Consider the following 25,282-nt stretch of genomic DNA (forward strand, 5'->3'; position numbering starts at 1 on the left):
GATAGACCATAGTAACTAAATGAGGCAAGTTGAGGTGAATGCCTCGGGTGGTAGGATCCACAAAGGCACCAGATCTGGCCTCCAAGGAACATATCTGAAATATACTCTGAGTCGAAAGTGGATTTCATGCTCTTTATTCAGCTCATACTGGTGAGGAGGAATGAATGTCCCCTCAAAGTATCTGCTTATATACATTATTTACACAATGGGCTGCACATGATTGGCTAATTCAGGAATTCTCCTGTAGGCCAATGAGGTTGTGGATTCACTTCCATCTGGAGCCGGATTGGGTGGCTCCTGCAGACCAATCATACTGCTGCATTGTTCTAGGACCAATCAGACTGCTGCATGTTGGATCCTATTGTTCTAGGACCAATCAGACTGCTGCATTTTGGATCCTATTCACTCAGTACATAACACCATCACATGTAGACCTTCACCTCCTCCTTTTCCCTGATGTAAAGCTTCACTCCCCACTTTATCCCTGATGGGGCAGGTGCCATTTTGTGGCTTGCCTCAGGTGCCAAAATGTCTTGGGCCGGCCTGGCCAGCAGGGGTTGTTAACATCATGGCCCCTGCTGGCATTGGCTAGGCCTTCAGTAGCTGTGCACCCACACAGTGTTGAATTAAAAGCCCTCATGCATTCTCCACCACCTCACATGCCCCATTCAGTGGTGCTCAGCAGTGGATGTTGACAGCATCCAGCAAACCATCTCATGAGCCACAGCTGGTTACATCAGTGTTAAGCAAAGGACACCATGAACAATCCAGCAGGAACCTGTTCATTCTGCTCTATTGCTGCTGGTAATGTTCAGTGCCTGAACGTTAGCACTGGAATCAGGTTCTGGGGCTGAGCCCTGGTACAAGAAGGGTGCCAAGAGTAGACCATGGGCTCTTCTGAGGATGCATGCAGAGGCAGTTTCACCTTTTTGGGTGCCCTCAGACTGCTTAGCCTAGGAGGAGCCAATCACTTTTGGAGTAGGGGAGGATGCAAATGCACAGCCAGTGGGGCATGGGAACGACTGGGGTATGGGAATGAGGCTCTCAGGCTCAAATGTCTTGGGTTTGCGAGAGACCCAGGCTCATCTCTCTCTTACCTTCCATACTTAGCTGCTGTGGATTCAGACCATTGACTAGAAGCAGTAATGTCCTCATCAGGGATGTGCCCACCTGACATGCCCAATGGGTATCGGCAGACAGCTGCAGAGAGAGAGAGAGCAGTTTGGGATGTCGGTTTGGGATGTCAGTAAAGCAGTAATGGCAGGTTTTTTTAATCCAACAAAATATTCACCAGAAAAGGTTTAGAGGGGGGAAAAACAGAAGTATTGGAAGAATTGATTTAAAAAGAGTTGGTTAAAAAACCTGGAAAGGATTTGGTAAAACAAACAATAAAGATTACAAACACAATATTCCATGATAATAAACCAAGAAACAGAATGGAAAATAAGAAGGATGAAGCAGAAAAACATGTGCATATTTTGGACATGCTGCTGCATGGAATAATGCATGAGTCTGACCTTTGGAGTTTGTAAGTAAAGCATTTAAATTTACTAACAGTGTGGTTTGTTCCTTATGAGAGGGATAGAGAGGAGTAGAGAGGGGAAGCTCTGTAAGTGGACTAAACAGAATATTTAAAGAGTCTAACAACCTATACTCTTCATGCTTCACTGTGCTACATGATTATGTTTTTAAACTCTGCTGGGAGCTCTCACTTGCTGGAGAGGGTGTTCAGCTTGTGCTTTGGATCTAAGGATCTAAGGATTTTACTAATTTCCACACACTATCTATTCCCCACCCCCATGAGCCCACATTTTTACCACAATGACTCCAGCATAAAATAGATTAGAAAGATTAGAAAAACAGTATTCTATTTATCATTATAATTATGAGTACTAATTTATATAACGTGAAATTTAGCTGGCACATAATGCTACCCTGTCAAAGATTTTGAATGCGCGTTCCTTAATATTAGGAAAGAACCATGGATGCTTTAGTTGAGATTCCTGCATTGCAGGGGGGTTGGACTAGATGACCCTCAGGGTCCCTTCAGATCTACAGTTCTATGATTCTGAGCAGCAATAACGACCAGATAAAAGCTATATATAGCTCTATCTTCCTCGAAGCTCTTTAAAGCCCTAGGAGCCTTCCAGAGGAAGATCTGTGAGCGGTGAAAGACTCTTTGCCATCAGGGGGTGGTGGGTTTCACCTGAGCTACCCCACTTCCAGTCCGAGGAACCTTCAGAAGGGAATTGCTGCTATGCGCACTATGTATATGTGTAATGAGCTGAACAGAGTGAAAGATTATGAGTTATTGGGGTGGGGGGAATGTGTGTATGAACTTAACAGTGCATAGTTTATCTTTTGGTTCCTATTTTGTTTTATAAATAATAAATGCTGTATTGGTTAATTAATCATATAATATGACTTTTGCTTTAATTGTGATGTTTAGCGTGTTGTTTAATTGTAGCTTTGTTAACAGTGTTTTATAGATTGTAATTGTTTCACTGATGATTTGTTAATTTTCTATATGATTTATGCTGTATTTGTTATATTCTATAATGTTCTGTCATGTCACTGTTATTTATTGTTTGTAAATGGCATGGAAATATAACAAATCATATCAAATCAGATATGTAGAAGTTAAAGTGGAACCTGCATCTTGAGTCCATTTCTGCATATCTCTAGCCCATGAATTAAATCCTAAAGTTTTGTAGCGATGAGAAGAAATATGTTTAAAATGTGTGGACTGTTTAACTGTGAGAGTCTCAGATCCTGTAAGGGCTCACTTAATTTGGAGTTAATTACTTACTTTCGAAAAAGGCACCTCTGCAAATACTGACACCATGTCATAACTTCAATCTCAAACCTGATTTGAATCTCTTGTTTAATTAAATTCTTGAATTTTTAAAAATCACATTTGTCATTTATACAATTTTTTTGTTTCTAAAGTGCTGTCAGATTCTTTCCACTAGTTCTCACTGGGTTTTCCAGTGGTAGACTTGAGTTGACAGAATATAGAGTACTCTAAACATCATTTGAAATGCATTCCCATACGCACTTTTAGTCAATTATTCATTCCTGAACTGCCTGCTGGAAGCACCCCTACCAATATGTTTGCAATCTAGAATTATAATATTTGGCATTTACACAGCACTTTGCAATATCCAAGTAACTTCTCATACATTATTTTCAATAGTTCTGTAATATACACCAGCATCACCCCAAATTGTAGGTGGGAGAGGGAGATGATGAGATTGTGTTGCCTTCGTGGCAGAGGCAAGATGTGGACTAGAGAACGTCCTGACTTGTAGACCCTACAGCAACTGAATAGTTAAACATTAAATACATTTTAATTGGAAAGATACAGAGACTGAGCTGAGTGAGCACTGGAGGGACAGCTCAGTAAAGCCCTTCTGCAAGCTCACTTCCCCAACACCTTCTTCCCAGTTTGGAAATGGAAAACTACCAGTGCCTACAATGTGTGGCTGCTTTTGATTTGCAAGAGACTAGCCAAGAAGCTTCAAGCAGGCCTTCAGCTACCTGAGCATTATTTTTCATGCTTAGCTGCCAAGAGAGCTTCTCAAAGGGCTGCTTGTTCCACAATGTTTACTGTCTGACCGCTGGCCTCAGCCCAAAGCTCTGCCCATTACCTGCCAGCAAACTACTTCGTAGCAAACTCAACTACACGGGATGAAGAAGGTGCAGCATTTTTGAATCACTTATGCAGCCAAACACATTCCGACACATTCAGTACAGCCTACACATCTTCCAACAGTGGTTTAAAAATACTGGACCAGAAATGGGGAGCCTGTGGCCCTCCAGTTGTTGTCAGACTCAAGCTCTCATTGGCCAGCATGGCCAATGGGTAGGGATGATGGGAGCTGTACTCCAGCTACAACTGGAGATTTGCAGGTTCCCAGTCCCCTGCACTAGAGACCTTTGGGTTGCCCAGGAAACTGATTGGCAGTAGATACAGGACACGGAAAAAGAAAATGCTGTTCTAGATTTAAAGGTAAAGGTAAAGGGACCCCTGACCATTAGGTCCAGTCGTGGCCGACTCTGGGGTTGCGGCGCTCATCTCACTTTATTGGCCGAGGGAGCCGGCGTACAGCTTCCGGGTCATGTGGCAGCACGACTAAGCCGCTTCTGGCGAACCAGAGCAGCGTATCTACTTGCACTTATCTACTTGCACTTTGACGTGCTTTCGAACTGCTAGGTTGGCAGGAGCAGGGACTGAGCAACGGGAGCTCACCCCGTTGCGGGGATTCAAACCGCCGACCTTCTGATTACTGTACAGTATTTGGGAAACGAAGGGAGAGAGACTGAGGGGAGAGAGACTTTCTGCAGGCAATGGCTTTTCCTTGCCCCACCCTCCAGCCCCTGGAGCCTTTCCCAGACCATGACTTTGAGAACAGAAGAAGCATCTGGGAAGAGAGGAATTGAGGGGTAGTTTTTAATAATAATTTTACAAGTTGTGTGTCCTTGTTTCTCAGTTTGACCGTTTTACATGGTTTTGTACGTTTTGTGGTATTTTATGCATTGTGATTTGCTGTTATTGATTATAGATTAGTAATTCTTTATTGTAATTGAGAAGTGTAAACTGTTTAATTATTGTTTGCTGATGTTTAATTTTACTGTTTACTATTGGATTCTAATGGACTATTGAATATTTCTTTATTTGATATGTTGTTTATTTTAAAGTTATTGTGACTTTTTATATAGGATCTGATTGTTACTGTTACTGTTTGATGTTTTATTATTATTATTATGTGTGTTGGAAGCCACCCAGAGTGGCTGGGGCAACCCAGCCAGGTGGGCAGGTTATAAATAATATTTATTTATGTATTTATTTGGAAGAATCCAAGCTGCAGAGGAATTCCTGTGGCTGAACTAAGGTCATCAAGGAACAATAGGAAGCAATTGAGGGACATTAACAATACAAGAGAATTCCTTCCCCCTTGCCTTGAGGTTTGAACAGAGACTGGGGATTTGGAAGGTTGCCAGGGTAATTGCTCTGGGAGCAAGGGTGGCTGGGACAAAGGAGGAGGAAGAAGGGCTGAAATCCTGTCCCTGGGGGACAAACCCCTCTTGAAAGGACTATGCTATAAGTTCTGGACTCCCTCCATGCAGACTGAAGGTGTAAATAGGTAAATAAACCATATTTCTTAAAGCCACGACAGTCTCTGCCATGTATTGTATTCTTCAAATGGACACAGAACCTATGTGGGTGCCTGGGACCCCCTGGGCTCTTGGCAGAGAGAGGGACAGGCACCCATCTTTTGTAACAATACTTTTTCTCTCAGTGAATAATTAACAGGGTAGAATTAGCTGCCACAAGACGTGGTGTTGGCCAGTGGCTTAAATGGGTTTAAAGAGCAATTACACAAATGCATGGTGTACAGGGCCACCAGGTTGGCTATGACAGCTAAATGGAACTTCTGTGTTCCAAGGAAGGAAGCTCCCCTCCCAGTTTCCGATGTTGTTGTCCTCATGTCCTGCTTTCGGCCTTCCTATTGTTATGAAAACCATCAAACCAGCCACTATTAGAAGCAGGATGCTGGATTCAGTGAGCTTTGTGCCTAGTTCAGCAGGGAATCTTCTTTTGATTCTTAGGTGACTCAAACTTGTTAACTTTTACAGATAGGTAGCCGTGTTGGTCTGCCATAATCAAAATAAAAAAAAATCCTTCCAGTAGCACCTTTAAGACCAACTAAGTTAGTTCTTGGTATGAGCTTTCGTGTGCAAGCACACTTCTTCAGATACCTGAAGTATCTGAAGAAGTGTGCTTGCACACGAAAGCTCATACCAAGAACTAACTTAGTTGGTCTTAAAGGTGCTACTGGAAGGATTTTTTTTTATTTTGTTAACTTTTGTATGCCATGAGAGCTAACCTTTATGGAGGTCTGAGGACAAGCAGCTTAATCAAGAATCAGACATGGAACCTGTTAGCTGTGATAAACCCAATTTAGTGTTAAATAACATCAAAAGGTACAACTCATGACCACCAGGAACTATATTTACAATACTGCTCAGAAGTATTATATGCAATGGGACTTACTTCCAGGTAGGCTACATCTCTTAGTTTGTGGACCTGATACTGAGAAGCAGCATTTTCATCCCTTACCTGGATTGACCTGAGTTTTCACAGCACTTGGAACAGCCAGCAGGATCAGCAGAGCTATCAGTGTCTGGGGAGGAGTAAGCATCTTCAGTTTCGTACCTATGGCAGCCAAAATAAGAAATCAGGAGACACACAGAAGGCATAATTAAGACTGCAGTCGTATGCTGACTTCCCTGGGAATAAAGTCCATTGAACAGTGCACAGTTGGGGCTCATCCACACTTTCACTTCTCCCGCCACTTTTCCCCAGGGGAATCCGCTCGCTGCCACTGAATCTGAGCAAATGACAATTGCATTTTCCATGGATTTATGTTTGCTCCGATTCAGTGCTAAAGAACAGGTTTTCCTGGGGAATGCGGCCAAATAAACAGAAAACCACTCAAATTCATGCCTAGAAAGCACGTGAGAATCAGAAGTGTAGATAAGCCCTGAGTTTTAGTTCAAAGTAAACATGCAGAGAGTTGCCCCTTAAGACTTTGATTGTGTTCAAGGCTAGCTTAGGTCGAAGAGTTAAAAGTCCAGCCACACATGTATCTTACTGTATGCTGCACAGCAGAATAACACATTAAATTATACATGCTGTGTATACATTACCAGATTAAAACTCACCTAGGTCCTTTCCTTCCCCCCTCCACCAGTTCGGATTGAAATTGGTTTTGGGGGAGACACATTAAAATGCAGTATGTTGTAAGATGCAACACCATAGATATGGGTTGTGGCTAATGTGTGTATAAAGGTACCCCTGCCCGTACGGGCCAGTCTTGACAGACTCTAGGGTTGTGCGCCCATCTCACTTAAGAGGCCGGGGGCCAGCGCTGTCCGGAGACACTTCCGGGTCACGTGGCCAGCGTGATGAAGCTGCTCTGGCGAACCGGCACCAGCGCAGCACACGGAAACGCCGTTTACCTTCCCGCTATAAAGCGGTACCTATTTATCTACTTGCACTTAGGGGTGCTTTCGAACTGCTAGGTGGGCAGGAGCTGGGACCGAAAGATGGGAGCTCACCCCGCCGCGGGGATTCGAACCGCCAACCATGCGATCGGCAAGCCCTAGGCACTGAGGTTTTACCCACAGCGCCACCCGCGTCCCAATGTGTGTATACCACTTCTCAAACCAGCAGCGGGGGCACACAGCATGCAGAGTAAATGGAGTGTGTTCACAACTCAAATGTTTAACAAGATGCTATTTTCCAATCCGTAGAAAGAGCAGAGCCAGAATGCCTTTTCAAATGCAAATGTCTTGAGCATTGCTTTTTCCAAGGGTTATCTGACAGAGGACACTTAAGAAAGGGCGGACTTTCTGAAACTCCAGGTATGAAGGTATTTTTCAGACACAGAAAGTGGAATCAGCAGAAATGATATATAGGCTGTGAGGTGTCCTAGGCTTGCCATTTGTCCTCTTTTTCCAGGACACGTCCTCTTTTTCATGAGGAGAGACATCAAAGCAATCCATAGTTAAAAGCAGGTCATCAAATGTGTCCTTTTTTGCTCTTCAAAATATGGCAACCCTAGAAATTCTGTTCTGCACTTTACACCTTTGTAGACTATGAAGATGTTTGGCTAGACCTTTTCAGTCTCCACTCTAAGACGTACCTAAAGAAAGAAAGGAACTAACTGCAACTTTCCGGTGAAAGGCCTACTTCTTGAACCATCCATCAAGTATAGCTTAGGTAGGGTTGCCATATGTCTGGTTTCTCCCAGACAGGCCTTCTTTTTCAGGGGTGAAATTTCAGTCTGGGAGGATTTTTTGAATTTGCCAAAATGTCCGGGTTTTTGCAAACAGAGCCAGGAAGTGTGCATGCGAGGATCACTCTTAACGTTTTTCTATTTCACATGCATGGTGGATGTTGGGACTGGGCTCACGGTCCATTGGCAGATCAAACGGCTGCTACCTGGACATCTCTGAGCTGTTGGCTATGCCAGTGCCCAGTAAGCTGCCCATGAGCAGGTGGGAAAGACTCCCGGGGGGGGGGGGTCTCTCTCTGTCTCCCCTTCTCCTCCCCCACCCCTTTCCGGGTCTCTCATATACTCTGTGTGCCTCAATGCCAGGATCTCCACCCCACCCTATGCATTATCCATTGTTCTTAAGCTGACTTTGTTTTGCAATATTAGAAAGATCTAAGGAAAGAAAGGGAGCTTGCTGGTAAAGAAGATCCCCCCAAGCTCTCTCAGTCCCACTTAAAAGTCTAAGGCCAATGGGCATATGGATAGCGAGTGTGGAGATTAACCAAATCACATTGGGTACCTCTAAACACAATTCCTGAATGTAAGTTAAAATACACAGCTCTCATGTAAGGTCAGGGAAAGCCTCTCCCCATTTGTGTTGGTTTTTTCTTTCTTTCCTGTTTTATGCATAATGAAATCTTAGCAGACTGAAGAACCGAGTAAAGAAATTGCTGGGGGTTTGGGGGGCGGGGAGAAGAGTGGAGGAAATAGCCAAAGAACTTGGCACCCATTTCCCCCCTAAAAGCTTTGCTCCTTTCTTTTGAACACCACACTGCTTGGATCTTCATATTGTATTTCTTTTTGCCATTATGTGAGTAAGTAACTCGACAACCTTTAGAAGACATCCAAAGGCAGCCCTGTATAAGGATGTTTTAAAATGTTTAATGTTTTATTATGCTTTGATATATGTTGGAGTGGGGCAGATGGGTGGGGTATTATTATTATTATTATTATTATTATTATTATTATTGAATAGGATGTCTCTATTTGGAGGGTATGGTGTGTGCACACACCGTGGATGGCAAGGGGCTCCAGACTCTCTTTTTTGCTCTTCAAAATCTGGCAACCCTAGCTTAGCTTAGGGGAATTTGGATTAGTTTATTTCTGTTTGATTTAGGGCTTAGCCACACTTACCTTTGGCCCCACTTTTTCAAGGCACAGGTCCGTGCTTTAATGCTCCATGCCACAGAGTGTTTGCCACAAAAACTCAAACTTAGTAAACTTGTATTATTTTAAAGAAAGAATTAAGTTTGCATGACTGGATTTTTATTGATCTCTGTTAAGGTAAAGGACCGCTGGAGAGTTAAGTCCAGTCAAATGTGATTAAGGAGTGCGGCATCTTCAAGCTGAGGGAGCTTGAAAGCAGACAGCTTTTCTGGGTCATGTGGCCAGCATGACTAAACCACTTCTGGTGCACAGAACACTGTGACGAGTGCCAGAGCGCATGGAAAAGCTGTTTACCTTGCCACCTCAGAGGTACCTATTTATCTACTCATGCTTTCGAACTGCTAGGTTGGCAGGGGCTGGGACAGAGCAACGGGAGCTCACCCCATCGCAGGAATTCGAACCCCCGACCTTCTGATCGGCAAGCCCAAGAGGCTCAGTGGTTTAGACCACAGCGCCACCTGCATCCCGTATATCTGTTAGAATATAGCACCTACTTATTACACTGCTTTATTGTGAACTGAGAGGAAAAATAAGCCATTTCTATGTTGAAATTAGTTCAGGCCCAAGAAGAACACAGGAAGCTGCCTTATACCACCCAAGTCAGACCACGGATCCATCGAACTCAGCACTGCCTACACTGACTGGCAGTGGCAGTCAAGGGTTTCAGGCACACAGCATCCCCAGCCCTACATGGAACCTTGGCTCTTTTGCATGCAACACTGGTGCCCTGTCACTGAGCTATGACCCTTCCCCAAAGTGGGGATTTCTGACCCATAATCACATTTGAAAATTGTCCTAGAAATCCATGGACCCCTTAAAGGGAGGGCTGAATGTACAAGGGTTTTGGATCAGACATGCCTTCTTTCCACTTTTGCTCTTAAGGGAATTAGGAAAACCCTACTAACTAGGAAAGCAAGAGATAAAAATCCTACTAAGAATCTGACTTGAGATTTCAACCTGCCTGCAATTTCCCTGACCAGATGAAATGATTTAGAAGCATATTGTATTTGGGACAGTAACTGAGGGGTCCAGGCAAAACCAGCAGGGATGCCTCTCCCTCTTACATTCTTGGCATAGGTGATTTTTCAGGGACTGAAGATGGATGGAAATTGCTCAAGCTCAACCTTCACCAACTTGGTGCCCTCCAGACATTTTGGACTACAGTTCCTAGCAGCCCCAACCATCACAGCTTTATCATCCAGAAAAACTTGGGCCGTTGTTTTCTTATGCTGCAAGTCTTCTAGAACTACTTGAGTAGACATGCATAAACATGTGCTGCTTTTAATCACATGGGCTCTTGATTCTTTTGTCTGAATGTGTTTAGATTTTATTGTATTATTTTATTTTTAACGGCAATCATTGGTTGAAGGGCAGTAAACAATGTTTACAGTGAAGTAACTAATAAGAGATAAATGCACCCCCAATCAAAGCTGAACTAGAGCTTTATAGTATCATAGAATCATTGAATTGTAGAGTTGGAAGGGACCCTGAGGGTCATCTAGTCCAACCCTCTGCAATGCAGGAATCTCAACTAAAGTATCCATGACTGGTGGTCATCCAACCTCCAAAGAAGGAGAGTCCACCACCTCCGAGGGAGTCCGTTCCACGGTTGAACTGCTCTTAACATCAAAAAGTTCTTCCTGATGTTTAGCCAGAATCTCCTTTCTTGTAACTTGAAGCCATTGGTTTGGGTCCTACCCTACAGAACAGGAGAAAACATACTTGCTCCATCTTCCATTTGACAACCGTTTATATATTTGAAGATGGCTGTCATATCCTCTCAGTCTCCTCTTATCCAGCCTAACATACTCAACTCCCTCAACCATTCCTCAAAAGGCTTGGTTTCCACACTCCTGATCATCTTGGTCACCCTCCTCTGCACACGTTCCAACTTGTCAGTATCTTTCTTAAATTGTGGTGCCCAGAACTGGACACGGTACTCCAGATGTGGTCCAACCAAATAATAATAGAGTGGTACTATGATTTCTATCAATCTGGACACTAGACTTTGATACAGCCTGGAATATCACTCACAGTTTTTACTTCTGAATCACGCTGTTGACTCATGTTAAGCTTGTGGTCTACTAATACACCTACATCCTTTTCACATGTACTACTGGCAATCCAGGTATCCCACATCTTACATTTGTGCATCTGGTTCTTTCTGCCTAAGTGCAGAACCTGACATTTGTACCTACTGAGATTCATTTTGTTAATTTGGGCCCATTTCTTATACATGCCCTTCTTAAATCTCAGCTCATCTGTAAGAGATTTATGCAGCCACATCGGTTTCTTTAGATGCCTCCTACTGTTATTTCTTGTTAGAATTGTCTGCATTTGTGGGCTATTTGGGTTATTTGTGGGGCATAGGAATTTATCCATTTCCCCCCCCTTCAAAATCTAGTCCGGCCCCCCACAAGGTCTGAGGGTCAGTGGACCGGCCTCCTGCTGAAAAAGTTTGCTGACCCCTGGCTTAACTTCTTGCTCTCACTGAACCAGTAACTTTTCTTGATACTTTTCTTGGCAAGAAGGCAGCCACCATCTTTCCCTAGCTGAGAAATAAGCAATAAGCCCTCGGCTGCGGCCAATTTCCCAATAACCCCTCGCAAGCACACAAACCACCCCTTTAAGCATAGCTCAACTAATTATGCAAAACTTTCTACCAATCCCGGAGCACTCCCCCCCCCCCAGATAATTAAAGATCCAGAAGCAATGTAAACAAAGAACATAAACAAAGAAAGAGATGCAGAAAGGCAAAACAGATCTGGAAAGCAGAATCCGTGGCAGCCGATTTCCTAAACAGATACTTTTGCTGCCTTTGCCTTCTGTTTGCTTTGCCTTCTTCATTTTTCTTCCCTCATGTTCCCCCCCCCCCTTTCTTTTCATTTTTATTTTCTGGTGGTGTTTACATTGTTGGTTTCCCCTAAACAGCATCCCTCCATATTAAAAAGGAATGTTTTTAAAAATATTTTGTTTAAAGGAGTCTGTCTCCTTGCTTGCTATCCCTTTTATCCCTTTGATAAAAAGGGAGAGATTGAGGAGATGGGGGAAATGGAGGGGAAATTTATCTGACTGCCTCATGGTGAATTGGAAGGTTGGGTACTGTCAGATTGATGGGGAGTGTGTTTGTCCATAAGCAGTGCAATCAAATGTGTGTCTACTCACAAACAAGCCCCACTCAGTTCAATGGGGCTTACTCCCAAGAAAGTAGAAGTAAATTTAGTTGAACTCAGTGGGACTTATGCATGCATAGAATTCCACTCAGACCTCTGAGTGGGGAAGTAGATGCAACTCAACTAGGAAATCACTAAACTACTCTTAAATTAATTGAAAATATATTCAGTATATCATATGGAAGTTTATTTAATGTTTTTACTAAATCTACTACTTCCTTAAATTTTAAATATGCCCACAAAACTGCATAGAACAGTAATATATTCCCCAGAAATCTTTAATGGTTTAGTATCAGGGATCAGCAAACTTTTTCAGCAGGGGACCAGTCCACTGTCCCTCAGACCTTGTGGGGGGCCGGACTATTTTTTTTGGGGGGGGGGAATGAACGGATTCCTATGCCCTACAAATAACCCAGAGATGCATTTTAAATAAAAGCACACATTCTACTCATGTAAAAACACGCTGATTCTCAGACCATCCGCAGGCTGGATTAAGAAGGCACTTGGGCCAGATCTGGCCCCTGGGCCTTAGTTTGCCTACCCATGGTTTAGTTGAAGCAGAGGTGCTGAGACATGGGGGGCAGATTGTCGCGTGCACTTGATTTCACACGTGTCAGGAGGCTGCAAGGCCCTGGGAGGCCCCCCACCACCACAGGGAGAGTTGGCATGTATGAGCTGAAGCATGCTATGAGACATCGTGATATCTCAAAATATTGTGCTATTTAGGTGGTGATACATCACAGTGTTGAAAACTATCACCCAGCCCTACTCACTTCCTTTGCACATGAGACATATTCAAATACTGATCTCCCATTTGCACAATACGATGTATCTTGCTCAACTAGCCTGTTGTACAATATGCAAAATTCAGAGGTGCCACCTCTTCTACTTCTTTTGATAGCATAAGAAATAGAAGTGGAAGCACAACTCAGTTTTGAACCGCTCATCTCCAAAATACCCTGAAGGACTAGTTGGGTTGGAAACACATGGGATCGATAAATATTTTTCTGCCTACTCCATTGTTTGTTGCTTCTGCTTCCAGTTACTGTTAAAAGCACAGGAGTAATGCCTTAAAAAGAAGCTGGCAGCCTCATTTGTTCATATGGCTGAAACCTATTTCTGGCATATTTGATAGAGCCCCAAGAATTATTTTAAAATTCATTAGAATGTTTACAATGTGAATACTGAAAGGCAAGAATAGAGAGAATGAAATAAAATCAGCTCCTCAACCTAAAACAATGGAACATTCCAAGTGTTCACCCAAAGACACACACTTAAATCATATGACTCAGCTTAGGGTGTTGATTTTTTTGGCAAATTTCCTAAAAATAGCTCAAAAACTTCATTTTTTTTAGCTCACCAACTTTGCCCCTACCCCCCGTGCTATTTTTCTAGAAAAAGAGGTGCCGGAATGCACCAAGAATGCCCCCCTCTTTTTCTTAGAATAGCACTGATGCCCACCTGAGAGGTGCCAGAACTGAGTTCCAGTGAATTCTCTCTGAAAAAAAGCCCTGTCAACAACTATTGTGTCCAGATTCTCACTTTTTGAAATATGGCAGCCATAACTCAGTTGGGCTCACTCCCAGTGCCCTAGGCTATTGACCCCACTCCCTTCAGCTAACCAGAATGGCTCATTGAAGGAAAGGCCCTTTGTTTATGCTCAGGTGCATGTCCTTAATCAGCACATCTGCCTATGCAGAAAGAAAGTGTCCCTGGTTTCCAGGGCCCAGCAGGCTCCGAGTTGCAGCGATAGGATAAATAGCATTTTGAGCCAGGGGTGCCTTTGGTCACCTGCCCCCACCATGGCCAGCACTGCAGGGCTGCCCAGAGGGTGTATGGGGCAGGGCACACCTAGGGGTTGGCCAAGCTCATCCCCGCCAAGTTCCCAGGCCCAAGAGGGTGCAAAAATTGTGCCTCTCCACTCTGGCTTGGAGTGGATCAGAGCCCATCCACGCACTCCCTGGACCGCTCCTCCACTGCTCTGGTTGGCTCAGGCTCCTCTGGCAAGGGTACAAAGGAGGGGGTGCCAGTAAAACTCCTTGCCCAGGGCACAAGGGAGCCTAGGTTCACCTCTGGATACAGGTGTGCTGTTATGGGCCCTCATGCTGTTCCCCGCAAGGACCCATTCGTGTGTTTACAAAGCTGAGGGCCACAGGCAATTACATATATTTTTAATCAAAACGTTATTGGAATTTTTGGCATAAGAAGATTAAAGCCAGCAAAGTATGAAAAAGAAAATGCAACAAACCATAGCGCTGTAGTTGCACTGAGTAATACAGAAGGTGTTAAGTACCTGGGGACAATACTAAAAGGAGGATTCAGGAAGAACCATGAACTAAGCTGCATCAAAAGAACCACATGCGAGAACTACCACATACACAGACAGCACATTAGTGCCTACCACTCCTCCTAGCCTTGGGATTAAACAAAACGATAGAAGCGCTACATTCTTTTTTACGTGGGGAAACGGGAACAGGGATTGGGTTGTCCCCTCTCAGTGGAGCTTCTATCTGCTTCCTGGAGCTCAGCCTCACGGGTCTTCTGGTTGTGGCCTTCCCCACTCACTCAGAAGGGAAGGATTCCTCCCTTAAAGCCTGGCCTCATATTGCATTCCTATGATTCTTCCTCTGGAATTTGCCACAGGAAATTACCCTCTGGTGGCACCTTGTCTGGAAATCTCAGGAGGTGTTCACTCACCATTGGCGGCCAATGGTCCACCCAGGAACTGAGGCATGGGAGCCCTTGCTTTGTGTGGGCCTGCGGGAAATTGCCCCCATGGCTTCCCACCCCACAACCCCTGGGCAGCGCTGCAGCTTTTTGCAGTGTTGCCGAGTTGCGTGGCTTGTGCAGGATTGCCAAACCTAGCAGTGTAGCAGACCTGCTACTCCCAGGGATGCCTATGTAAAGCGCCCAGGCCAGCTGCCGCCTCTTTGCTGCTCCATTTGCTGGGATCCCAGTGAAGTCTCTGCCATGTGGTGCAGGTGGCTCTCTAATGGTGGCTCCCATCGCCTTGTAGGCTTATAGTCTCGGGGTGGTGCTGATAATGCCAAGGTCGCAGGTTGGATCCCAATATGAGACGGTGCATATTTCTGCATTGCACTAGGTCAGTGATGGCGAACCTTTAGAGGCCGAGTGCCCAAACTGCAACCCAAAACCCACTTATTTATCACAAAGTGCCAACATGGCAATTTAACCTGTATATCTCATTTTTTCTGTGTGTTTCACATTTCTTCTTTATGACTGCTGTTGTAATAAATAATCCTTCATAAAAGTTATTGCATTACATTCTTCATTAAATTATATTTCTATTGATATATAATTTTATGGTATAACTCAGTGCTTTTTTCTAAAAAAATGTTTAGGGGTACTCTCATTTTGACTCAATAAAATCACCACTGGGGGGGAAATAAATACACTTCAAACTGGGGGAAATAAATACAGTGGTACCTCAGTTTTCGAACAGCTTAGTTCTCGAACTACTTGGAAACTGAACACTTCAAACCCGGAAATGAGTGTTCCGGTGTTGGAACTTTTTTTGGAAGCCGAGCATGCTCTGTTCTGAGTATAGCTTCCGTTTTGAGTGCCACACTTCTGTTTTCCTAGCGAGGGAAGGCGGGCCAGGCAGCAAGCGAGCAGGCACCTGCCGCCCTCCAGGCTGGGTCCCTCTGCCGCTGCCACAACAGCAACCACCCCCTCCTCCAGCTCTGACAGCCCCAGCGCTGAGTGAGGCAAGGCTGGCCCAGTGGCAAGCGAGCAGGCAAGGGATGTTGCCACTGCTGCCCCCGCCCCTGCTTGCAGGCAAGTAGGAGTGGGGTCGGGCTGCTCAGCTGTGGAGGTGCAGGCTCCGTCACACTTTCCATTGAGGGGTTTGCGGCTGCACTCCCCTCAAGGGAGAAGTTTAAAGGAGCCCCCATCTCCTCATCAGATCCCCTGCAGCCCCGTGAAGGCAGCCAGGCTGAATAGTTGCTGGGGTTGGGGAAGGTGGAGGCAGCCCGGAAGCTGCACCTGAGAGCCCCTGCACCACCTGAAGGCAGCCAGGCGCTCCTCAGCCTGACCCCAGTCCTACTTGCCTGCAAGCAGGAGTGGAAGCTAGGGCCCTGCTGGGGCGATGGCACGTGACCAGAGAGGACTCCAATTGCCCTCTCTGGCACTGTGCCATAGGTTCGCTACCACTGCACTGGATGGTCCTTAGAGTCTCTTCCAACTCTCTGATTCTATGATTATGTTCAGCAGATGCACAAAATGACTCCTGCTGCAAGCTCTTCTTCTTGGGCCCAACACTCCCTCCTCAGGTGCGCCTCTGCTGGAGGGGCATCACTAGTTCTAAAGGGAAGGGATCGCTATAGACTGCTGTCTCCCAAGATGCTGCTGCTGCTGCCTTCTTCCCTTCCTGCTTTTTTTAAACACTGAAAATACACTTAATATTCCATTCATTTGCCACACATCTTGTTTGTGCTACAGCGTGCTTAAGGTATCAAAACATATCAAAGACTTCCCTTATTTCCTAGCCTTTGTAACTGATATAGCAGGAACTCAGAGCTCATGAATCTGTTTAAAAACTCTTAAAATGGAACAACGTTCCTGTAAAAAGCCAACTTAGATTTTCTGCACAGTTGACTCACCTCCCTTTAGCTTTCTTTGCACTTACAATTTGCCATCACCAGGACTGAGGATATTCATTCTACTTGTTCAGAAGCTTGCTACACCAGCGCAGATCTCATTCCACCTAGATACCTTCTTTCAAGTTTCTATCATTCATGGTTGTGAGTCTTCCATAAGGAAACTTATGGACATGGTCTGCTGAACCCTCCAAAATCTGGTGGAGGCTGGCTAGTTAGACCTCTTTGTGTTCAGCAGCTTCAGGATCCTTTACAGATCCCCCTTCCATTGTTGCTGCTGCCCCCACACCTTCAAACCCCAACATCTGGAGGGCACCAGGTTGGTGAAGGCTGGTCTAACATACAGAAGTAAAAAAACAGATGGGAATGACCTTGCAAGGAATACACACTCACAAACCTCCAATCTAAACAATGGCCGGCCGTTTACACACACACCCTTGGTTGTCTGGCAATCCTGGAACCTATGACATTGACTTGATGTGCATTCCTCTCCACAGAGCACAGTTTATTCATTTGGAGCATTTGTACCCTACTCTTATGCCAGAAAGGCTCCCAGAGTGGCAGCAGCGGAGTGCATGCCCACACGGCCTGAGGCACACCCCCAAGGGGGCGGGGCGCAGAAGGTGACCTCCGTGCACCACAGTTCAGGGTAGGAGAGGGGCAGGGAAGCTGCCACCCACTCTCCTCCTGCTCTCCACTGCTGGGTCAGGGCAGACTCAGTGGTGGAGCTGCCAAAGCCAGGCCAAACCCAAAGAGAGTGGGAGGCAGCTTTGCTGCCCACATTCCCCCTTATCTCTGCAGCCAGGCGTGCCTTGCTGCGGCTGAGGTGGGCTGCTCTCCACCGCCGGGTCAGACGTGGCCCGGTGGCAGAGTAGCTGTGGCTGGGCGCAAGGTGTGCTGTGGCTGAGGCGGGTGTGGCAGTGCTGCCGCCCCCTTCCTGTTCTCAGCCTGACTTGGGGGCATAGCTGCGCCAGGCATGAACGCCACAGCCAAGGGGCATCTCCTTCTTGCGCAGAGCCAGGCTTCGATGAAGGAACCTGCTGTGGGGGTGCCTGTTTGCGCCCCTCACAAAATTGTGCCGGGGCCAAGGCCCCCACAGCCTGCCCCCATGCTATGTCTCTGCAGAGGGGTTCACGTATCATCAGTTTTTAAATGACAAGGCCTGGCTGTAGGCTTACCATCTAAAAGGCATGGCTCATGAGGAAAGGGGCAGGGAGGGAAGCGAGAAAAAGCTAACTTTGGTGCCAAAACTTAGGGCTTATCCACACTTGCCTTTTGCCCTGCTTTTTCCAGGCACTGCTCCACCCTTTAAAGCTCCCTGTCCGAGTGTTTGTGTTTTTGCCCCAAAGCTTTCCCTGTGAAAACTTGCTCCTTAGAACTCGATCAGAACAAACATCAATTTGAGTTTTCCATGGATAGCTGTTTGCTCTCATTAAGCTTTAAAGAACAGGAAAGCTCTGGAGCAAATGAGGTGGGAGGGGAGGGTGCTCAGACACGGAGCTTTAAAGAGTGGACCTTAATGCTGAACAGCAGTTCTTAAAATGAGAAGATGGAATGGAAACAGATCACAGGTAGGAGGCACCTGATGGAAGGAGCCCTGCTTCTCATTTCTCCCACTGTGGGAGCCTGACGGAATGGCTGCTAACCAGATGACAGGGGAGGAGGAAGAAGCAGTCCAATCTTGCTGGCTTTTCAGAGCTCATCCATATGCCTGCTTGTCCTATACCTAGAAATCCGAGAGGTTTTCTGCTTGTCCCACCACTTTCCCTGAGAAAACACCCTCTTTACTGCTGATTTGGATCCAATTCAGCGGTAAACTGTGGCTTTCCCCAAGAGAAAGTGGCAGGGCAAACGGAAGTGTGGATATACCCACAGAAATACTAACCAAGAGAGTATGTAAAGAAACTGAAGGTACATTCTTTCACCTTTGGTGGACGTGCCCAAAGATTAAGGCTTTCTGGGAAATGATATATAATGAACTGAAAAAGGTATTTAAATATACCTTTCTGAAGAAACCAGAGGCCTTTCTCTTGGGCATTGTCGGCCAACTGGTGTCAAAGAAGGACAGAACCTTTTTCATGTATGCTACAACAGCAGCAAGAATACTTATCGCAAAGTATTGGAAGACACAAGATCTACCCACTTTGGAAGAATGGCAGATGAAGGTGATTGACTACATGGAATTGGCGGAAATGACTGGCAGAATCCGAGACCAGGGAGAAGAGTCGGTGAAAGAAGACTGGAAAAATTTTAAGGACTATTTACAGAAATATTGCAAAATTAAGGAACTTTAGAAGGATGCTGGATAGAAATTAAGAGGTTTTTAGCTGTAATGCTTTAAGAGACATGGAAAAAAAAGGTTAACAATTGGGTAAAAGATTAATGGTAAGGATTTGCTGAACCAACAAACTGAATTGGAATACAAAGAAGGGAGGTATGAGGAGGTCTGGGGAAATAAGAGTAAGGAAGATAGGTTATGGAACATTATTGTGTTTTTAACTGTTTTATTTTGTATGTTTTTTCTTACTTTTTGCTTTTTTGCTGTAATTTACACTTTTTTCTTTGTTTTCTGTATTTTTGTGAAACTTTAATAAATATCATTTAAAAATAAAAAAAGAGAGTATTGTGGCACTTTTTGGTTTTTGATGCAACAGACTAACATGGCTCTTTGGATCTAACTAAGAAGTCAATCACATGCTGACAACAACAAAAAGTTGTGTTTTTAAGCACTGGGAAAATGCAGTTGGCCTGAACAGAATTCCATCTGGATCCCCTGTGATAACGAAGTAAGTCCTGCAGTGGGGGGGGGGGCACACACACTAAAAGCAATCCTTTGCAAAGACTTAGGGCAGGTTTGTAAACCTCCCTAATGTATCAAGGTGAATGCAGCCCCCCAGCCATCACCTGCGGTTGTAGTGAAACTGACAGGGGGACAAACAGAAGAAGACGCCTTCACCCCTGTCTGGCTCCCCCTTATCACACACACAGCCCAACAAGACAATGACAAAAATCCACCGACAGAATACAAATCAATATGGCTAACCTGATCCAAAACACCCACCCACCCCACTCACACACGAAAACCAAGACCACCACAGCCAACCACACATGAATAACCACACCCTGGGCCAACCCCAACCTCTCTCACCACCAAAGGAACACAAGTGGGCAGCAGAGAACCTGCACAAGCAACGCTGACACCAAACCCCACATATAGTACGTAAAACAGAAACATCGCCACCCGACCTCACCCCCAACCTGTCTCTCCCCCCCCCACCTCTTTCCCCCTTTTCTTCCTAATGTCTCAACAAATGAAACTGATATGTAAAAATGTTACATGGGGGGAAAAATACGAGAGAGACATTGCACACACTTTTGTAAATCAAGAAAATATTTAATAAAATAAATAAAATAAAATAAAATAAAATAAAATAAAAATAAAAAACCTGTGGGCATAGTGAGCTCCTAGTGGTCATTAAACATGACCAGGGCTTCATTTGGTTTGGGTTGTCTTATGTCTTAGTTAAGCCCTATTCAGGCATCCAGGAGACTGTGTGAGAGCACAAACTGGGGGGGGGGGCAGCTGGGGGGCACCCATGCTGGCCCCACTCCCAACATCTCTGTGCAGGCTGCACCCTCCTCTTCAGTTCTTCAAGCGCTTCGTGTGAAGGTCCGAAGGGACATCCTAAATATGTTCTGCTAAATGTGCATACAAGCTGCCTTTCGGACCTTGCATGGGGTTGGAATGCGCAACAGCGGGGATTATAGGAGCAGGAATGTTAAGGGTGAGAGACCAGTGTGTGCTCTCCTGTGCCTTCTTTGACCACTTGAGCAGGGCTACATTGCAAACTCAAGTGGGGTAAACAACACCTTTCTTTCCAGGTGCTATAAAAAAGAAGAAGAAACTGCTCTGGATCTTGGATCTAGCTCTGGATCTGGCAGTCCTAGAGCCATCTAGGCTACATTTGGTAAGGATGCCACACTTCCTCTTGTCAAGCCGCCTTCCCTTGGGGGAAATAGCTCTTTAATGCTCAATCGGAGCAAACAGCAATTTGGGTTTTCCCTGGATTGCCATTTGTTCTGATCTATCACTAAAGAGCAGGATTTCCCTTGGAAAGGAGCAGGCTAAAGGTAAACAGCTCAGACCCGTTCTTTCTAAGCATGGCAGAAGTGCAAATGTAGACAAGCCCTCATTATTTGTAGGAAGGACAACCTGTTTATTCATAATTCATCCTGATTTGTTTTCACAAATGTTATGCAGGAACCTTTAATACACTTTAAATGTGCAAACAAAGTTCTGGTATGTGCTTGAAAATCCCCTAGCCCCCCAAATATACTGACAGTCTAAACTCTATAGAGGTACTTTGGGTTTGTACAATTAAATATTTTATTAAATTTCAAGGTGGGGGGAAGCATAAACATAAACATTTTCAAAACAATTGGTTTTCCCCCCGCCCCTGTTTGCAAAATTAAGTGAGATTAAAGTGCTCTGTTGCCCTGACACAAGAAATCCACTTTTATTTTTTAAGAACTGGGCCTTTTTCAGTTTAGAAAGTGACAGGGAAACGCACTGTTTACTGAACAGCTTAGTTGACAAACAAATCAGCCGCTGAATGCCACAAACCCAGAAGTAAGTGTTCCCGTTTGTGAACGTTTTTAGAAGCCGAACTTCTGACAAGGCTTCCACTTGAGTTCAGGAAGCTCCTGCAGCCAATTGGAAGCCGACTCCCAGAACAGATTAAGTTCGATAACCAAGGTATGACTGTATTGGATGAACAAATGATTAATGAGAAGACGTTTAAATACCCCACAAACAAATAAGAACAAATGCTCAGTAAATGACTGCATATGATCTAGCCTCTGCATAAACTTTGTGCAAGCAAATCAGAATAAATACTCAATTAAAAAATAATACTCTAAATGAAATGTTTAGAAGGGACAGAACCCTGCTGAGGTCTAAAGCAGCAGTCAAACTCCATTAAAAAGTATTCCACATATTCTAAAACATCGCTGAGAATAGAATAACATTTTACTAAAGACTGCATTGCTATACATTCAGTCACTCTGTAATTCCTGAACAATTTATCCCTTTCCCCATTACATACTAAAAATACAGAACCTAAGAAATTTCCAGAAGAAATCATCTGGCTATTGAGTGCTGAGTGTTTGGCAGCAATGTGTAAACTCAGAAAACAGAACCCCCCCCCCCTTTTTTTAAGATTCAATCCTTTGTAGCACACACACAAATTACTTATCCCATATTTTAGGGCCCACATCAGCTGGGGCATCGTCCTTTTAGAGGCACATACATTAAGTAAAAGTAAGGTAAGGACCCTGGACGATTAAGTCCCCTTGAATTTGGCTCTGGGGTTGTGGCGCTCATCTCCCTTTCAGGCCGAGGGAGCCGGCATTTGTCCGCAGACAGCTTTCCGGGTCATGTGGCCAGCAGGACTCAAGCGCTCTGGACCCCGTGGCGGAAGCCAGAGCGCACCTACATTGCATACATTAGCAGTTAACTGAAAATGGGGATTTTGGCTCTTAGCTCCTGGACAGAATGCTAACAGGCTCCTTCGAGGCTTGGTGGGGAAAGCATGCTGGGAATTGTAGTCTCCCTTCCATACTAAGGATTAGGCTCTTGGCAGCAATCTGCTCCATTTTAAACAAATCTAACAGCAAGGATTTGAGTTGCTCTGACCTCAGTTTGCAGCTTGACTAAATCGGGGGTCTCTCCAAGTCAAAACTGCAGAAAATTGACTGCAATATGATGAAAACTATGCTAAGGAAAACTTCCTTTGGCAGCATTGTTAGTGCTTCTCCTCGAGTGGAAGGGAGATGCTGCATTTGTTGATTTGCAAAGGTGAGAGGATTATTATTGCTATTATCATTATTATTTTTATTCATGGTATTTTTATCCACCCCCATCGTTCTGCCCAGACACTGAGGTCCAGCGCCAAGGGCCTTCTGGTGGTTCCCTCACTGAGAGAAGCAAAGCTACAGGGAACCAGGCAGCGGGCCTTTTCGGTAGTGGCACCCTCCCTGTGGAACACCCTCCCACCAGATGTCAAAGAGAAAAATAACTACCAAACTTTTAGAAGACATCTAAAGGCAGCCCTGTTTAGGGAAGCTCTTAATGTTTAATAGGTTATTGTATTTTAGTGTTTTGTTGGAAGCCGCCCAGATGGGCGGGGTATAAATAATAAATAAATTAATAATAATAATTATTATTATTATTATTATTATTATTATGTCAAAACATGACAATCTGCCTAATTACCAAAATTGCATTTTCTCATAATATTAATGTTTTCTAAAGCATTTCTTAAGGGTGGACCATCTGGGCAGCGCAGAGCCTACGGGCACTCAAGCCACCGTGTCACTCCCAGGAGAGACGTGTGGCTCAGGCGCGCTACAGGCCCCGCGGTGAGTGCTGCCCGGCATTTTGTCACCCCGCTCAGTGGTGACACCCGGGGCAGACCACCTCCACCGCACCCCCCTTCCTCCACCCCTGTCTAGACCAATGGCCATGATAACTAGAGCCATTTCTTATGGCTTTATCATGTGTTTTTCTTTGGTCTGTCCTGAAACTACCGACCATCAGTTCTACTAGGGGACAAGTTTTAGGGTCAAGTCTCAAGAGGAAGAAAGCATTCTCTATCCACTTTCTCTACACCAAGTATAAGATATTATTGTAATGTATGCTACTTTATGTTACTTTTTATGTTCCCCGGGACTTTTTCACTCACTACACAACAGCAAACGTGAATATACACTTAACAAGGAATTGGAGTCAATCCCTGATGAGAATGTAAACAAAGATGGCTTATATTTATGTGTGTAATTTGAGGCATGTTCTTAAATCATTTGAGAGCTACACCTAAAACAAGTCACGTGTGTAGTGGCCTTTGGCATTTGGAGATGCATGTGCCAGTGCAAATGTAAAATGAAAAATCACATTCAGATTCTGTAACTAGCAGAATAAAAGGTCTCCCTTCGCTCCCCCAGCCAGGCTCCAGAAGAAGGGAAATAGCCAGGGTTCTGTTGCAAGACCTCTGGGCCTTGGGGCTTTTCGGAGGCTGGACCAGCTGCCTTTGCTTGGATGAGCTGTCGGCGCCACCAACAAAAGGAGGAGCAGTAATGAAAAACAGGGTTGTCACGAGGCACACACACGCATCCGATTTTTTTAAAAAAGGGCCGTGTATGTTATAGCCTCTCAACGGAAGCACTTTTACACAAGTTGCAATCCTCAACTCTTGAATAACTTCTAATTTATAAGCCGCGGAAGCTAAAATGGAGCTAAATCTCCATTTTCCTCTAGCTCCAAAGCCTCCTCTTTGAACATGCCTCCCATTTTTCATAACCGTCAAGGGAATCGGTAATCAAGCAGTTTGGCCTGGCATGCAAACAATCTTTAAATATATATATATACTTAATTCTTCGTATGAAAGGTCTGCCTGGGAAACGTACACTTCTATCCCCTCGCTTCGTACTCTTATTTCCCCGCTTTACGCCATTCCAAACTGGACTAGTCTTTGTTTGAGGGAAAGAGGCAAGCTTCCTTGCTACTTCTTCGCTCAGATGGACGAGAAGGGGCAGACCCTTCTGTTTTTCAAAAACATCATAAAGTCCATACCTGGATGCTAAGATGAACTTTTAGGGGAAGAAGACAGGAGGTTTTCAGAAGTTTAATCCACTGGGTTAAGGGGAACAGACAGATTCCGCTTTCTCGCCCTAGATGGAGAGGCCGGGCTGGAAAGAAACTTCTTCAGGCTGATGCAAGATGCCTTTGCGAGCGATTTAGCATTCTGAGGATTCCTGGGCCCTGGCCAGAAATCCCACAATCCAACATATTTCACATTTGGTTTCAATTAGGGAACGAGAAGGGGGAAGAAAGTCACCAATTGGAGCTGGCTCTTTGCAGGCTTTTTTCTTTCACTCAAGGAAACTTGAGCTAAACTATAATTTATGGCAAAACTCATTCATTGCAAGCGGAGGGACGCTGTAGCAAACAGGCTCCAGGGATCTATGTTGTCTGCTTTTTTATATTAAAAATATGCTTTGTGTTTTATTTTTTATTTGACCCCAATGACAGTATTTGGCATGTTTTACTGGCTTGCAAAGCGTCAATGAATAAGCTGAGAGGAAAATATCAATATGGGTGACTGATGAGCTGTAAGGTGTTTTTTACATAAATATTAGCAACATAACTTCCCCCCACCATTTTTACATGGTGGGATTGCAGATGGTGGAGTGATAATAATGGTTCAAGTAGCAAGAGACTAGGCATCAGTCAGGAACATATTGTTGCGTGCCACCCCAGTCTCTGAGCGGTGAGAGATTCCAGGGGTTTACCCAGGGTTCAGTTTTCTTGGAACGAGGCTCAGCAGAGAATGTGGTGTGCTTATGACATATGGCTTATTTACATATATATACAACCTGATACCTAACACAGAGAAGGCTCCCAGTATTAACACCCCAAGCA

The 25,282-nt window shown here is 44.7% G+C and overlaps 1 protein-coding gene across 1 annotated transcript in view; it reads right to left on the reverse strand.

Annotated features, from left to right (window-relative positions):
- Positions 1 to 25,075, reverse strand: part of DDR2 (discoidin domain receptor tyrosine kinase 2) — a 63,076-nt gene extending 38,001 nt beyond the window's left edge. The window contains exons 1-3 of the mRNA XM_081012126.1: positions 24,434 to 25,075; positions 6,125 to 6,220; positions 1,098 to 1,200 (exon numbers count right to left, since the gene is read on the reverse strand). Of these exons, the coding sequence (XP_080868252.1) occupies positions 1,098 to 1,200; positions 6,125 to 6,206 (185 nt within the window). The 5' untranslated portion in view covers positions 6,207 to 6,220; positions 24,434 to 25,075. The remainder of the gene's footprint in view (positions 1 to 1,097; positions 1,201 to 6,124; positions 6,221 to 24,433) is intronic.
- Between the last annotated feature and the right edge of the window lie 207 nt (positions 25,076 to 25,282).

The sequence above is a fragment of the Podarcis pityusensis genome (assembly GCF_964106645.2).
Source record: "Podarcis pityusensis genome assembly, chromosome: 6".
NCBI lineage: Eukaryota > Metazoa > Chordata > Lepidosauria > Squamata > Lacertidae > Podarcis > Podarcis pityusensis.